This window comes from Ictidomys tridecemlineatus, chromosome 11, assembly GCF_052094955.1.
Source record: "Ictidomys tridecemlineatus isolate mIctTri1 chromosome 11, mIctTri1.hap1, whole genome shotgun sequence".
NCBI lineage: Eukaryota > Metazoa > Chordata > Mammalia > Rodentia > Sciuridae > Ictidomys > Ictidomys tridecemlineatus.
In genome coordinates this window covers 38,998,700-39,016,603 of record NC_135487.1, presented here as the reverse complement: position 1 = coordinate 39,016,603, position 17,904 = coordinate 38,998,700, and the positions used below count along the sequence as shown (strand labels likewise).

The following is a 17,904-nucleotide window of genomic DNA, read 5'->3' as shown; positions in this document are numbered from 1 at the left end:
AATGTTAGTTATCCAGACCAGGGGACAGGGAAGGAGTATGTTATTGGGATCAGTACTCCTTGAGCATTGGACTGTTTGTTCACCAACTCAGGTACCTGTCACACCAGCTTCTTTTTTAAAAAAAATTTTTTTTAATTGTGAATGGACACAATACCTTTATTTAATTAATTTATTTTTATGTGGTGCTGAGGATGGAATCCAGTGCTAGGAAAGTACTCTACCTCTGAGCTAAAACCCCAGTCCTGTCACATCAGTTTTAGAGTTAGGCAAATCTATTTAAATTCTAGCCATGATACTTTGGAGCTGTGTGATTTTGGACAAGTTACTTAACCTTTCTGATACATATTTTCCTTGTTGATAAAAATACAGATAACAGTAGTACTTACCTCAGGCTTGTTATTCAAATTAAATATAACTATAGGTATAAAGTTATTTAATTTTACTTTGACAATAAAAGAGTAAAGCAGATACCTGCCCATGTATGTATATGTTATGAAATATTTTATATATTTTTTTATTTTGTAGATGGACACAATACCTTTATTTTATTTATTTATTTTTATGTGGTGCTGAGGATTGAATTCAGTGCCTCACACATGCTAGGCAAGTACTGTACCTCTGAGCCACAGCCCCAGCCCATGAAATATTTTTATGCAATATTTTGTATTATCTCCCTGGGTTTACCATAAGAATGCAACTGGCAAATCTCCAGTTACAGGGAGGGTAATTGCCAAGGTTCCAGAGATACTGAAATCCATTTGTATTTAGGCCATACATAAATACAAATTTAGGTATGACCCATTGTGTGGCAGAAATACTAAGGTAAACCTATTCCTGGGAGATATGGAACTCCTCTGATGGTTGACTTAAGTTGAAGAAGCCCCAATGACTTTGGAAAACCTTCCTCAGACTGCAAAGCAGACTACAATATTTCTTCTCAACCTTCTTCTTCACTCCTACACTCAGGATCAGACTTGTATAACAGTCTGACAGCTCCTTCAACCTGTTCCAGCTCTGGACCTAATTTCTCTTAAATTAGTGTTTTTCCTTAATAAAATCCTTGCATGATTAATTCCATCTTGGATTCTTCTAGGTCCCAGACTACTACCCCCTACCTTTGAAAAGGAGTACTTAAAATTATGAATGTGTCTTTTCTTTTTAACTGCTAGAGTTCATGATGAGTATATTCATGTCCAGATATTATCTGACTTTTATTCTGGAGACAATATTGTAAAAAGTGTGATGCTCAGTTACTGACTACTCCTGCTCCTTCTCTTCCACAGATGTTATCCCCAATAAATGTTGCAATTTATCTCTGTCTTGGTATCTACTTTCTAAAAGTCATGAACTGACATAGCCTATCCAGAGAAGGAAAATTCATGTGTTCTGACTAGAATTCATGACAAGAGCAGGGGTCAGTGTGGATAAAGGGGTGTCTACAGATGAGGTTCTCAATGCCACTCCTTTCTCTCACCATTTTGTCTCCAAAACAGCTCCTAATGCACTTAAAGATCAATATATTCAAATATAAGGGGCTAGAGCAGTGGCTTAGTGGTAGAGCACTTGCCTGGCATGTGTGAGGCCCTGGGTTTGATCCTCAGCACCACATATAAGTGAATAAATAAAGTAAAAAAATCTATTGACAACTAAAAAATATTTTTAAGAAAATATATTCAAATGTGAGAGTCTAAATAAGCCAAACTAATTCACAAGCAAGACTATCAGTGACAAAAAAGTGATTATGTAATTTAGTAAATTAGTGGTCATGATTGAATGCCAATCTGGAGTTTAGAGCAAAATCAAATCTGTGGGAAACTTCACATACTATGTCTTGGGTTTTAGTTCTATTTTATTAAGCCCAGTCAGTAAGGTTAAGGAAATGACTCTCACAACCAACTGCCTAATGTGTTTCATTGCTCAGCTTTATTGTTGCCATTCCAAATCATCCCTGAAACCCCTGAGGAAAGGAAGACAAGGGAGATAAAAGGCAAAATAACACAAGTGGTAAAGTAGGAATCCTCTTTTATCCTTCATTATTGTCAGGAGTGGATGGTCACTGGTGCAAACAACCAGTACCTCTGGTAGACAACACAGAGCTTTATGGAGGAAATTATGCAATACAAAGACATTTCTATGCTCTACTTGCTGTCCCGTGTGCTTGAGGAGCTGGAGTGTGGATAGTATGGGGGTAGGATATTCTAATCTGTAATGTTGAATCAGATAAAAGAATCATTGCAAAGTTTATCCATGGCCTGGAATCTGGTTCCCTGGTTTTAGTCATAGTCAAGACAACCTGACCTTGGTGGCCAGTCATACCATGAAGCACATACATGATATGAATGTTTTATTGCTCATTTTTGTAAAAGAAAAAAGTCATATTTTCATAACCATTTTTAAAATTATCTATAGAAAGGATCTTTGATTTCTTTTATATCTTGGTAAATATTTTGCAAAATTTAAGAAGATACATAGATATAGTTAGATAGTATGGCATCTAAAAAGACCAAGACTACTCCCCCAATATCCCACAGTAACATAATGTCTTTATATGCTAATGAATGAAGTGGCAAAAATTAGATATGTATTTAGGTCTAACTCCCAAATCCATTTTCTTTTTACTTGGAATTGATATTCTTATAAGCTGTCCTTTCTGGATCCCATGCAAATTACTCTCTGAGAAAAATAACTGCTAGTAAGTACTCAGTTTTGTGCAAAGTACATATCCTCCATAAAATGCTAAAATAACAATAGTAATAATCTACCATTGACAGTCTGCTTAGAATTTATTAAGTCATACAGAATCCCAGGAGGTGGAGAAGACATTTAAAATTATGAAGTCCAGGGATTTTTCAAACTGTTCAGGTAATAGAGCTTCTAGAAGTCACAGTGTTCTCTGTAAAACATCATGGATCACAGGCAGTTAATATCACAAATAGACTAGCAATGATTTTACTAGCGGACATAGCATGGTGTAATGGGAAGGAGCAGGCTTTGAAGTTTCAGAGATCTGACTTTCCCATTTATTAACTTGTGACCTTGAATAGTAACCTTTATATGCCTCTGTCATTACTTGAAAAAGGGGAAATGCAAATCCCTATTGTAGAACTATTAAGGATTACTTCTGAAAAATGTATGTCATATTTGCAACTTAACAAATGGTGGCAACAGATCTATATATACTTCCTTATCCAAAATGTTTGAAGTCATATTTATTTTAGAATTAAGAATTTTTTAATTAAAAAATATAGTATAGGGCTGGGATTGTGGCTCAGAGGTAGAGTGTTCACCTAACACGGGCGTGACCCGGGTTAGATTCTCAGCACCACATAAAAATAAAGGCATTGTGTTGTGTCCATCTACAAAAAAAGATTCTCTCTCTCTTTCTCTCCCTCCCTCCCTCCCTCTCTCTCTCTCTCTTAAAAAAATATAGTATAGATCATATGTCATATGTATTTGTATCTGAGGCATTACTTCACATTTTTATTTTTGTGGCATTTGCACCAAATTTATTAAAACATATAGCTGGGCTCAGCAGTAGAGTGCTTTCCTGGCACGCATGAGGCCCTGGGTTCAATCCTCAGCACCACATAAAAATAAAATAAAGGTACTATATCCACCCACAACTAAAAAAAATACATACTAAAATATATATATGGCTTAAACCATTTTTAGTTGAATTGGAAGTTTGGGTTTGTGGACAAGGATTGTAAACATGTTTTTTTTTAAGTTTTTTTGGTTGTTGTTATAGATGGACACAATACCTTTATTTTTATGTGGTGCTAAGGATCAAACCCAGTGCCTCACATGTACTAGGCAAATGTTCTACCACTGAGCCACAACCCTAGCCCTATAAACATGTATTCTTAGTTGAAGATAATATTACTACTATATGTTTTGGGTCTTCGTAGCTTGACAAACATTTTTTTGTATTTTGTGATGCTAGGGATCAAACCCACATGCTAAGCAAGCACTATTTTATTAAACTATATCCACCTAGCTCCTGGATTTTGTTTATGTTTTTATTTTTGTTTAAGACATGTTCTCACCATTTTGCCCAGGCTGATCTTGAACTTGCAATTTTCATGTTTTAGCCTAATGTATCTGGAATTTACAAGCACCCACCACTATGCCCAGCTCCTGGCCTTGAATTTGGCAATCCTGCTGGCTTCACCTCCTGGGATTACAGGTATGTGCCACCATCCCAGACTGGGATACAGTTCTTGTTTCAGAATTTCCCTGTGGGATGAGACTGAAGCTGGCCTTAGAATCCATATTATTCCTTTTTTTCCCTCCTCTACACTAAATTGCTTCCATCTCTCCTCTCTTCTTAAGAACAAATTCTTCAATAAATCACTTGAACCAGAATCTCTGTCTCAGGCTCTGTGTCTAGGGACTCTAATTTAAGACATTTGGTACCAAGAGTGGTCCTAGGAAGCGGACTCTAAGTATAGAATTCCAGAGTTGAATCACACAAGGACTAGGTGGCAATGTGGTATATGAAGTGAACGTGGTGTATGCCAGGTGAATCCCTGGCATGCTATCTTTAAGACTTTCACTGTGGGGAGTTGTGGTGATACGGAGGTAGAAGGAAGGGGATTCTCTGTCTAGCTGGCGCAATGTCCCAGCATTTGATATATGGGAAATAACAGCTATCAGGATTGTGATAGTGGGTACTGTTGCTAAATGCCAAAACTGATGAAAGAAAATGATAGACTCAGATGTATCAATCAGTAATTTAAAGCAAAGAACCTCACTGGTGTCATTTATAGAAAACCTCACTCTTGCAGCTAGTTATTTACTAGGCAGAATTGTAAGAGTGGGAGATTTTAGAAAAGGCTTGCGTTTTAGCATAGGCAAGTCTCACAAAAAGTTGGGTCCTAACAGGGAAGAAGCAGGACACTTAGATTAGGAGTGAAGATATGTAGACAGATGCATTTGAGAAGCTTGAATTTTATGATTATTTTTACTCCACTGGGCTTACATTTCTATAATGTCCCAGGTAGGAAGATAAATGCCAGCTTCTTTCTTGTTTGTGGGTACCTTATAAAACAACACAGGTTCTGCTCAGGATCCATCTTGATCATTCCTACTGGCCATCAGATCCATAACTAGGATCAAATGTACAACTGGGTGAGCACAGGATCTGCTAAGGGGAAAGAGAAATAAAGTAGTTGTACAATCTGACTTACATCTACAGGTGAGTGCCTGGAGAGTATGTTTAAGGGCTGGATAAATAGGAGTGGACTTTAAAGATGGATAGGAATGTTCATCAATACTGGGGCACTCTCGGGCTGGGGCTATAACTCAATGGTAAAGTAGTCACCTAGCATACATATATCCCTGAGTTCCATTCCCAGTACTGAAAAAAAAATTGGGGCACTCTCCTGTGAAAGATTTAACAGGGCCCTAAGAGTTAACTCAATATACAGCTGAGGTGGCTTTGTAAAGCTTGAGAAGTTGACAGTCCACATCTACATAAGAAAGTATCACAACCCATGGGAAACTATGGTGAAAGGAATCAAAGGGCTCAGATGGGGATGGGGTGTAGAGCATGTGCTTAGTATGGGTGGTTCAACCCCTAGCACAAACAAAACAAAAAGCACTGAGAATTACTGGAATGGAACAATACTTAAGTCTGGAAAATCTACGAGAATGTTGATCATGCTTTTCAGAAGGGCCTTGATTTACCAAGGCAGCAAGTTGGGGGAAGTCACAGCATGATTGAATTTTGTAGTAGCTATCCTAAGTTAGACTGATGGTGGGAGATGGTGGACTCCTTAGTAGCAATGCAAATAAGATCTCAGCACAGCAGAAGCTAGTTGATAGCACTTAATCGTGTGCCAAAGAGTATACTGAATTTCAGAATGGTAGCCATGAGGGCACGGCCTGTAAGAATTTTGAAGATGACTCAAAGAACATGGTGCTCTTATAATGGGATAGATTGCCCACTATATGTGACTAAAAGAGATTAAGAAGGGATGAGGGCTGGAGTTGTGGCTCAGCGTAGAGCACTCACCTAGTACATGCAAGGCCCTGGGTTTGATCCTCAGCACCACATAAAAAAAATACGTAAAATAAAGGTATTGTGTCCAACTAATACTAGAAAATAAATATTAAAAAAGAAGGGATGTGGCAAATAAACAAATAAAATAAAGGTATTCTGCCCATTTACAACTACAATTTTTTTTAATTATAAAAGAATAGATGAGAAGACAGATGAGGTCGTGCATGCTTGTAATCCCAGCAGTTTGGGAGGCTGAGACAGAAGGATCACCGAGTTCAAAGCCAGCCTCTGCAACTTAGTGAGGCCTTAAGCAACTTAGCAAGATTCTGTCTCAAAATAAAATATAAAAAGGACTAAGGATGGGCTGGGGCTGTAGATCAGTGGTAGAGCACTTGCCTAGCAAGCGTGTGGCACTGAGTTCAGATCCTCAACATCACATAAAAATAAACAAATAAAATAAAGGCATTGTGTCCATCTACAACTACCAAAAAAAAAAAAAAAAGGCTAAGGATGTGGCTCAGTGGTTAAGCGTCCCTGGGTACCCTCCCACCCCACAAAAAAGTTGAGAAGACAAAAAGACAAATGATATATGATTCCAATTATATAGTGGATTAAAAGTGGTAAAATTCATAAAAATGGAAAGTAGAACAATGCTTTCCAAGGGCTGAAGAAGGGTAAAATGAGAAGTTGTTTAGTGGGATAAAGTTTCAGTTTTGCAAGATGAAAAGTTTTTGGAGATCTGTTGCAAAACAATGTGAACATAATTAATACTACTGAACTTAAAAATGGTTGAGATGGCAAATTTTATGCTGTTTTTTTTTAACCTCAATTAAAAACTTATTTTATAAAAATAAAAGAATGAGGGCTGGGATTGTGGCTCAGTGGTAGAGCGCTCACCTAGCACGGGCGGGACCTGGGTTTGATCCTCAGCACCACATAAAAATAAAGGCATTGTGTTGTGTCCATCTACACCTAAAAATAATAAATATTTAAAAAATAAAAATTAAAGAATGAGGAGAAGGCTGAGTTCAGTTACTACATTGAAGTCACAAATCTTTGTCAGTTCTCAGACCCAGAAACCATCAACTGAAGGTTGATGGCCATGCTTCTATTTCAGAAGGACCCTGCTAAACCACAGCAAATATATATAGTAGTGATTCCCCTACTTCTTTTTTTTTTTTTTAATATTTATTATTTAGTTCTCGGCGGACAAAACATCTTTGTTGGTATATGGTGCTGAGGATCGAACCCGGGCTGCACGCATACCAGGCGGGCGCGCTACCGCTTGAGCCACATCCCTAGCCCCCCCTACTTCTTCTCCAAAGAAACGAATGGCTATTTATTCAGAAAACTCTACACTGGAATAAGGAAATGATCCAGATTTTTCTAGGGTTGTTGGATACAGGATCCAAATTAACACTAATACCTGGGACCTAACACATTAGCATGGTCCCCCTACTGGAATGGCAATATATGTGGGTCAGGTAATAAATGGAATCCTAGCCCAGGTCTGTCTTACCTACCCACTTGTTTCTCCTGTTTCTGAGTGTATAATTGAAATGATACACATAGATTTGGCAGAACCTTCACATTAATTTCTTTTAAAAAATTTTAGTTATAGATGGACACAATATCTTTACTTTATTTGTTTTTATGTGGTGCTAAGGATTGAATCCAGTGCCTCACACTTGCTAGCCAATTGCTCTACCACTGAGCCGCAAACCCAGTCCTCATGTAAGTTTCTTGATCTGTAGACCATGAGCTACTGTAGTAGTAAGAAAGAGCCAGTGGAAGCCCTTGAAACTGCTCTTTGACAATGGCTAAGATAATAAATAAAAAATCTATCACATTATAGTGGAATAGCAGAGTTTAGTATCTCCCTCAAAACTTTAAAGAATGATGGTCCCTCCCATATTCTCATTTAATTCATCAGCCTGGCTTCTGAAAAAACTGATGAATAATGGCAATGATAGCCAAACTAGATCAAGTAGTGGCTTCAACTATACCTGTTATGAGACTCTCACAGGATAGGTGATAATATACATCCATGATCTTACCCTAATGTTAATATTCATGTACTATCTTCCATTATGTAATCCAGAGGGACCTGAACTGTTTGGCCATTTGCAGAACATCACATCAGTTCAATAGATCAATACTATTATGTTAATTGGACCTGTTATGCAGTAAGTGGCAAGTACTTTTGCCTTGCTAAGGCACATGAATCTCAGAGTATAGGGGATAAACTATACAAAAATTCAGAGGCCTGCCACATCAGTGAAGTTTTTAGGGGTTCAATGATCTGGAGCATTCCAGGACATTCCCACTAAAGAACAAGCCATTGCATATTGTGCCTATTACCACCAAAATGGAAGCACATTTGCCAATCCTCCTGGGTTTTAGGGATCACATTTTTTTTTCTCTTGGGAATACTACCATGACCCATTTGTCAGCTGATATAGAACATTGCTGGCTTTGATTTGGGCTCTGAAAAATCATGACTGAGGTATGAGCAACCCTGCCACTTGGAGTATATGACTTGACAGATTTTTATCACATTTGAGATATCTGGGGGTAGAGAATGACACTGTGTAAAACCTCTGACCACCACCTGACTATTTAGTTGTTCATAAATTAAATCAAATTAATTCATTTCTGAATTTTATTGATTCAGAGTTACCTAATATGTGCTTATCATATACCAGTCTCTGTACTTGATGCTGGAAACAAAAAGATGTAATAAAACCTCTTCCCTGTTCTCAAAAAATTCAGAGTCTAATTTTACTCATAATATTTGCATGCTATTTATTTCAACTATTCTTTTTCTTCCCCTGGCATTAGCAAGGATTCAGGTGATAACAAAAAGGAGGCCCAAAAGAGGGGAAACTTGAGAACAATTCTGTTAACTAAAAATATGCTGCAAATTGGGCCAAGCCCGTTAGCTATCATTTAATTTGAACAGGCCCTATCAGTCATGCTTTGACAATAAAACTCATTTACTCAATGTCTACTATATGCTACCGATTACATATAAATTACTTTCCCATCAATTCTGCTAAGTGTTAACATCCTTCACTATCTAATAAGAGAACTGCAGTTTGGGAAGTTAAATGTAAGGAGTGGTAGAGCTAAGATTTCAATGTAGGACCATTACTGCACCCAAATTCTTTGCTTTACCCATAACAACATTCTACCTTCATGCTATTTCCCTTGTAGTCTGAAAATACCTTGATCTATTCCTGCTCCTTCATCTAATGTTACATTCCCTCCAGGGAGCGTGAACTCTTCAAAGCAGTCTTTTTTATTTATAATAGGGAACACCCCGCCCCCTCCTTTTGGTGCTGGTTATTGAAGTTTCACACATGCCAGGGAAGCACTGTACCACTGAGCTACATCTCCAGCCTAATCAGGAAATTCTCGCAGAAGATATTCAAATGTCTTCACTCTAGGATCATTTAGTTACAAGGAAGAGTCTCATAACCTTACTTAACAAAGTGATGGTGGCAGAGGAAAGTGTTTTAAGAACACAAAAATCTGTCAAGTTAGCAACCCAGGTTCAGAAGGACAGCTAGGCCTCATAGGACAGGAATTATGAAATGATTTTTTGAGGCTCTTCTCTCTCTCACATCTATTATTTCTGCTTCATTCTTACCAGCTTCCACTGTTTGCACACAATCCAACATTAGCGCTATAGCCATATCCTACATGACCATTCAGTTCAAGGGTCTGCTATTAGCTGAATTAGCCTTTAAATTTTTTATTTTATTTTTTTTTTACCATAAATTCCTTAGAAATGAATGCATTGGCAGCTTAGCCTATTGTTTGGATCTTTGGTCAATGTTCTGACCTTGGTCTGATTACTTATGACTGAGGTGAAGTCAACCCTGTGAACACAACTTGTTAGGCTTCTATTTGGGGCAGGGAATGCTGGGGCTCAAGACCACGGCCTCACACATACTAAGCACATGCTATACCACTACATATATACCCACTGCCCCTATCTAGTCTTCTCAAGAAGGTTCTGTGAATATAAACCAACCTCAGAGGATATGTAAGCCAAGATTAATACATTGTGGTAAGAACTTTGTCTAGAAAACATAGGATGGGATGAAGACCCTTTTCTTCTGTGACATTTAAAAAGTCTGTAGCACTTACATCATTCTTTTTTTTTTAAATATTTATTCTTTAGTTGTACACAATACCTTTATTTTATTTATTTTTATGTGGTACTGAGGATTGAACTCAGGGCCTCACATGTGCTAGGTGAGCGCTCTGCCGCTGAGCCACAACCCCAGCCCACTTATCTCATTCTTACCATCATCTTTTATATTTTATTTTATTTTATTTTTATTTATTTTTTTTTTTTAATTTTTATTTTTTAGTTCTCGGCAGACACAACATCTTTGTTTGCATGTGGTGCTGAGGATCGAACCCGGGCCGCAAGCATGCCAGGCGAGCGCGCTACCTCTTGAGCCACATCCCCAGCCCCCATCTTTTATATTTTAATACATGCTATTTTCTAACAATTTTAATACCATGGATGTAGGAATTGGCACCTAGCAATGGCATCTGTGACTTCTCAACACTATGGGCCTTGGGAATGGCTTAATGCTGAGGTAAAACATATCCATAGTGCTTGTGATGGACACATTTACCTACAAATGACTGATCTCCTCAACATGGGGTCCAGAGGCATGCCATCAGATTTTTTTAATTGTAGTAAAATATACATAAAATTTGCTATTGAAACATCTTTTTAGTATATAATTCGGTGACATTAATATATGCACATTGTTGTACAGTCATCACTGTTTGTCTCCTGAACTTTTTCATAATTCTAAATTGAAATTATACTCATTAAACAATAACTTCCCATTCCTCTCTTCTTCCCCATAGTAACTGTTGCTATGAATTTGATCTAAAATACCTCAATTTAGTGGAATCATACAATATTTGTCCTTTTATGTCTTATTTCACTTAACACAGTGTCCTTAAGCTTCAGCTATGTTGTAGCATGTGTTAGAATTTTCTTCCTTTTAAAGGCTGAGCAATATTCCATTGCATATACATACCACACTGTTTATCCATCAATGGACACCTGTTCCTTCTACCTTTTTTTTTTTTTTTTAAAATTAGATGTTAATAGACTTTTATTTTATTCATTTATTTATATGCGGTGCTCAGAATTGAACATAGTACCTCACATATGCTAGACAAGCACTCTACCACTGAGCCATAACCCCAGCGCCTGCTTATACCTTTTATGAGTAGTGTTATTGTGAATAGTGCTGCTATGAATATTTGCTGTGTGCAAATACTTGTTCAAATTCTTGCTTTCAGTTCTTCTGGATGTATACCCAGAAGTGGAATTGCTGTACCATATGGTACATTTAATTTTTGAGGAACCTCCATACTGTCTTCCACAGTGGTTGTGTAATTTTATATCCCACTAGATGATACAAACATTCATCTTTCTCTATATCCTTATCAAAACTATAATTTTTTAAAGAATCTCCTAATAGGAGGCTGGGGTTGTAGCTCAGTGGTGGAGTGCTTGCCTAGCATGTGTTGAGGCACTGGGTTTGATTCTTAGCACCGCATATAAATAAATAAAGTTCTATCAAGTAAAAAAATAAAAATAAAAAAAGAATCCCCTAATAGGTGTGAAGTGCTTATTGTGGTGTTTATTTTGTTTGGTACTAGGGATTGAACGTAGGGGCACTTAACCACTGAGCTACATCCTCAGCCTCTTTTTTTTTTTCTTTCGTATTTTATTTAGAGACAGGGTCTCACTGAGTTGCTGAGGGCCTTACTGTTTCTGAGGCTGACTTTGAACTTGCCATCCTCCTGTTCCACTGGGATTACAGGCTTGTGCCACTGTGCCCGGTCCTTATTGTGGTTTTGATTTGCACTTCCCTAATGATTAGTGATAGCTATTGGCTATTTGTACATCTTCTTTGGAGACATTTCTATTCAAATCCTTTATCCATTTTTAAATTGGGTCTTGTGATGTTGAGTTGTAGATCTTAATATGTTCTGAATATTCATGCCTTGTATACAAAATATTTGTAAATATTTTCTCCCAGTCTGTGGGATGTTTTCTCTCGATTTTGGTATTAGGGATTGAGTGAGGGGCACTTTACCACTGAGCTACATCCCCAGTCCATTTTTTTTTTTTTAATTTTGAGATCTAGTCTCACTGAATTGCCTGGGCTAGCCTTGAACTGGCAACCCTCCTGCCTCAATCTCCTGAATAGTTGGGATTACAGGCATGTGCCATCTGTCCTCGGATAGTGTTCTTTGAGGTACAAAATTTTAATTTTGGTATAATCCAGTTTATCTTTTTTGTTGTTGCCTGTACTTTTGGTATAGTATCCAAGCATTCATTTCTAAATTCAAGTCATGAAGCTTTCTTGTTTTCTTCCAAGATTTAGGTTTAAGCTCTTACATTTAGGTCTTTGATCCATTTAATTATGTGTTGGTTTAAGTAAACAATATGACTTCATCCTTTTGCATGTGGATATTCAGTTTTCCCAGTATATAATTTCCCAGTATAGATATTGGGAAAAGACTATCTAACCTATTGCATTGTTATGGCATTGTTAAAAATCATTTGACCACATATGTGAGGGTTTGTTTCTGGGTTCTTTGTTATTTCATCGTGCTACATGTCTCTATGCAAGTGCTATGTTGTTTTGAGTGCTGCTGCTTTGAATTAAGTAATAAGTTCTGAAATCAAGAAATGTGCCCTCCCAGCTTTGTTCTTTTTCAACTATTTTGGCTATTCTGGTTCTCTTGAGATTCCATCTTAATTTTGGGGTTTTTTTTTTCTATTTATGCAAAAAACATCATTGGAATTTTGATAGTTGCTTTGAATCTGTAAATCATCATGGGTAGTATCGACAAATTAACACTATTAAGTTTTCCAATCCATGAACACAGATGTCATTTCATTTGTCTGACTTTATTTTTTTTCAGCAATGTTGTGTAATCTTCAGTGTACAAGTCTTTTGCCTCCTTGGTTATTTCTATGTTTTATTTATTTTGATGCTACTGTAAATGGAATTGTTTCCTATTTGGATTGTTTATTGTTAGCATATAAGAAGTGCAACTGATTTTTTTTTTCCTGGTGTGTGTGTTTGTGTGTGTGTGTGTGTGTGTGTGTGGTGCTGGGGATTGAACCCAGGGCCTTGTACATGCAAGGCAAGCACTCTACCAACTGAAATATATCCCCAGCCCTGTGCAACTGATTTTTACAGATTGATTTTGTATCAGTAACTTGGTTGAATTTACTAGTCTAAGAGTTTTTGTGAGAGTACTTTGATTCTTAAATAGAGAAAAATTGTGGCTTCTGGACAAATTCATCACTAACTTGTTCCAGTTTATGGAACTTCTGACAAGGAATACCTAAAAGATGGAAAAATTTTACAAAAAAAAAAGTGTCAAGATCAAATCATGGAAACTATAAGATTTTTTCCCAATACTGTCATCAGAAATCCTGTGCAATAGAGCACATACTTGGTATTCATGAGACCCTAGGTTTGATCTCCAGTACCTGTGGGGGTGGGTATCCTCTTGAAGATATACCAAAAAAAAAAAAAATCAAATTATTAACTTTATAAAGTTAATAAAATATTTAACTTTATTAAATCCAGGAGTGTTCTGGGATTACAGTATCCACCTCCACAGCCAGCTGTGGCCAATTTAATTCGATGAGGATGTTTGAGTAAAGGCTATGTTCACATAATTTTTATTTCAATACATATTCGTTAGGCTGGGGGTAGCTCAGTGGTAGAACTGTTACCCAGCATGCATAGGGCCCTGGGCTTGATTCCAAGCACTGCATAAATAAAAATTAAAAACTAAAAAAAGGGGCTGGGACTATAGCTCAGTTATAGAGCGCTTGCCTAGTACATGTGAGGCACTGGGTTCAGTCCTCAGTACCACATAAAAATAAACAAATAAAATGAAGGCATGCTGTCTATCTACAACTATAGAAATTTTGTTGTTGTTGTTGAACAGAATGGGGGAAGATACCAAGAATTTAGACTCTAATTTGATGGCTTTAGATTAGAATCCTAGTTATCCCACAGATAGTTGTTCTAACCTTTGGCAACTTCCCTAAACCATTTCTGACGCTTTTTAAAATTGGGAAAATATTATCTGCCCACTGGGTTTGAGAATTAAATAATTTTGTATCAATAGTAAGTAGTCAACAGTGTTAATTATTATGATTTTGAGTAGACTCTATGTTGGGCACTATGCTGAATGCTGGGGATAAAAATTGTTTGACTCAACATTTGCCAAGATGCTAATGATCTAGATGAAGAAGTGTAAATAATGTAAAATAATCTTAATATTGTACTATATATAATGTTGTAAATATAAGGCTATGATGTGGTCAGATATCAATTAGATAGCTGGGCTCCTGTGTAGGGGAGAAGGTGTGAATCATAAACAGGACTAATAAGGAGACTATAATAATCCAGGCAAACTCTATATGGCATAACAATACAGGTTGGGCTGAGAATGTAGCTTTGCTGTGCCTATGACCATAAGCTTCAGGAAAAAACTTTTTGTCACAGCTTAGAAGGTAACACACTTTAATCATCTTTTGTCTTCCCCTTAGTCAAGCAACTCTGAATCTTAGGTACCATTTTACAAAGGAAACTAAGGCTCAAGAGCAAGGTCACTGCTGCACATTATTCATATTGTAGTATATCAAAATGTTACTCTGAACATAGTATGAATGATGGCTTTTAAGAGTTGTACATTGCAGTAGCCCTATTGAAGAGGCTATAGGTAGGTAGTGAAGCTGATCTCTATCTTTAAACCTATGCTTTTCCCTGCCATACCATTTTCTTTCTTATATATATATTTTTTGGGGGGTACCAAGGGTTGAACTTAGGCACTTAACATTGAGCCACATCCACAGACCTTTTTAAATATTTTCTCTAGAGACAGGGTCTCACTGAGTTGCTGAGGACCTCACTAGGTTGTTGAGGCTGGCTTTGAGCTTGTGATCCTCCTGTCTCGTCCTCTAGAGCTGGTGGGATTACAGGCGTGCATCATAGTGCTCAGCATAATATCTTACTTATGGGTTTATAACATACTCGGGTCTAAACATGGAGTTAAAATAAAGAAACAAATCGGACCCTACATAAAGGTTTTTCACAGAAACCTGGTAGGCTTCTTAAAATGAATTTAATAGAATTCCGAAAGTATTAGTTAACTTAACAATAAATTGAAGTACTTGATGTATTCTTAAGATCAATGCTTAATATGGAAAATAATGATAAAATAAGGGATCAACCATTCATTTCAGCTTCCCTAAAATACATGAGCTTTACAAAAAAACTTAAAGACTAGCCATAAAAATTAAGATAAAGAATCAATTTTACATACATATTTCTTAAATTATCCCAAAAATTTAAGGCCAATTTCCCTACTATGTGTATCATATTTATGCCAAGAACCCTAAAATTTACTAAAGTTTCATCCATACTTTTATTCTTAAGTTCTATGCCTACAATATTGTTGTTGTTGTTTATTTGTAATGTGGTGCCGGGGACAGAACCCAGTGCCTCACACATGCTAGGCAAGTGTTCTATCACTGGACCACATCCCTGGCCAACTATGCCTACATACTCTGAAAGCAGAAACATTTTTGGGCATTGAGAATTTCAAAATGAAAAAAGAGTAAGAAGTATAGTTTTATAAGTACTGATGAATACATGTCTGAACAGATTCCCTCCTAGAGAATTTTCAATGATTCACAGAACTGCAGAAGCAGAAGAAACTTTACATTTAGAAATATTTCATTTGACTGATGAATTTCAGAGTATTTCAGTGACCTGTCCAAGGTCACATAATTAATGCAAGTCTGGACCAGTACACAAATCCCCTGACTTCTAGATGTCTATTCTCCATTTGCTTTACGGCTTATCTTCTTATCTCCCTAACCACTTGAAGTGGTCCCCCTAACTCTCTCTGCTCGACAACATGCCTCTTTGGGGCAATATAAGAGGAACAGAATTCTCAACTCTGTAGATCATGTATCACTATTGACCTAACAATGGATGAGACATTATTTCAAGCACTACTTGAGTATATTTCATTTGGGAGTAGGGAGTAGAAGAGAAATACAAAAGAAGAAAATTCTGTAGACAACAATAAGAGAGGCACAAGAGGAAATATTCTCCTCCTTTGTACTGTTATTTTATTTTGTTAAGTCCATATATTATATAAAAACATAACAGGAAAAAATGAACAAATTTATAAAATAAATTGAGGTGTCCAGATTAAAAAAAAAAAACACAAAAGCTTTGCCTTCACATCTACTGATCTCTCAATATATTGTTGGTCTTGCACTTTAGATATCAAATAAAGATATCCAACTTGAAACAAAAATTGGTATGCTGCAAGGATAAGCTGTAGTTAGTTTGGTGATGGGCCAGGAAATGACAGATTTTCTAAATCTTATCTTAAAATATTGACTATCAAATGCTGGTATGCAAAATGCAAGCTTTTATCAGACAGCAAGAGGGAAACTTGAGCGAATGAATGCAACTTACCTCCAAGTCCTCTGAAAGGAGGTAAAAAAAAATAAATAATTACTGTTTTTATCAGTGCTCCCCCCAAAGCATTATTCAAAGCATGCAGGAGGGTGTTCTGAGCAGCTACAGTAAGATCCAACCCAGAGGTAGGTTCAAGGCCAAGAGTGGAGAGTGGTTGAAGGAATCCTCCCCAGGCCTGTACCATATCTCAGAATGCCCATTTGTGCTGGGGGATGAAGTCCATGGCCTATTTTCTTCTCATTCAAAAGGACTTTCCCATTTCAACCTTACTGAAAAAAAGCTTTCTCACACCTGCTATTAGAACAGTTAGGATTCAGGACAAGGCCAGTAAAAAATTATTTAGCAAGCACATGCTGGCTATTCCAGTTTGAAATCTAACAAACTGTAAATTTGAGGGAGAATAAAAAGGTGAAGATAGAGCTGTTATTCCTTAAGATAAGGGAACAAAACCTTAGAAAAAGAGGGATTAGGCACTCAACTCTACATGGAGAACCTCCTTCTCAAGCTAGGTACAAGATGAGGAAGAGTATTACCAAAGGTCGAACAGACCATTTAAAGAGCAAAAGGAGAGGGGGGAAAAAAAGCAGTTATACAGAAAGCTGGTAAAAGAAATTCTTCTGGGTCTGACTAGGTAAGTGAATCTAAGGCAGTTGCACCAAAGATATGCAGTATTAATCCATCATGAAGCTGGTGGCAAAAAAAATCTCAAAAACATTTTAAACCCAGAGAAATATATGAAAAATATGATCGTTTACCAAGCAAGTTAAAACCAAATCTCCAATGGTAAAAAACTCTCTTCAGATCTGAAATCAAAGAATTCACTTTACATTAATTCTGTGCATAATTAGAAAAAAAAAAAAAGGTAACGAATGTAAAGATTTGTTTTATTTCTACTGGGGGAAGGAAGAGGATAAATAGAACTGTTTTCCAATTTCTTCTCCACTGTATACACACATACCCACACGCATACATAATACATACATACACCAAAAATACCCCCCCCAAAAACAAAACAAAAAACCAAGAAGTAAAAACCAAAACACCCTCAAACTGCACCAATACTTCATATTTGACCAAAAGAATAGATCCTGGGAAGAAGTGCAAAATGCAAAATCAAATGACCGAAAAATGCTGAAGAAACAGCATTATTAATATACAAAATATTTATATTACTGAACTAGTAACAGGTGATGTTCTCTGTGTCTGTAAAACTTTGGAACCACATAGCTGATTTGATAAATCTAGTCCATGCCAGCTTCAAAATGCCAAACAAATTTTAGTTAGCTTCATTCTTTGATGCTTCATCAAAATTTTCTACGAGAT

The 17,904-nt window shown here is 36.8% G+C and overlaps 2 protein-coding genes and 1 pseudogene across 6 annotated transcripts in view; 1 reads left to right on the top strand and 2 right to left on the bottom strand.

Annotated features, from left to right (window-relative positions):
• The window catches only part of LOC144368055 (large ribosomal subunit protein uL1 pseudogene), a 22,051-nt pseudogene extending 11,528 nt beyond the window's left edge, over positions 1-10,523 (bottom strand).
• LOC144368564 (uncharacterized) overlaps positions 1-17,621 on the top strand; it is a 42,031-nt gene extending 24,410 nt beyond the window's left edge. The window contains exons 4-5 of the mRNA XM_078027761.1: positions 4,092-4,186; positions 10,387-17,621. Of these exons, the coding sequence (XP_077883887.1) occupies positions 4,092-4,186; positions 10,387-10,510 (219 nt within the window). The 3' untranslated portion in view covers positions 10,511-17,621. The remainder of the gene's footprint in view (positions 1-4,091; positions 4,187-10,386) is intronic.
• Btf3l4 (basic transcription factor 3 like 4) overlaps positions 17,449-17,904 on the bottom strand; it is a 28,405-nt gene continuing 27,949 nt past the window's right edge. For all 5 annotated transcript variants that reach the window (XM_078026256.1, XM_078026257.1, XM_005326073.5 and 2 more), the window contains one exon: positions 17,449-17,904. In XM_078026256.1, the coding sequence (XP_077882382.1) occupies positions 17,858-17,904 (47 nt within the window). In that variant the 3' untranslated portion in view covers positions 17,449-17,857.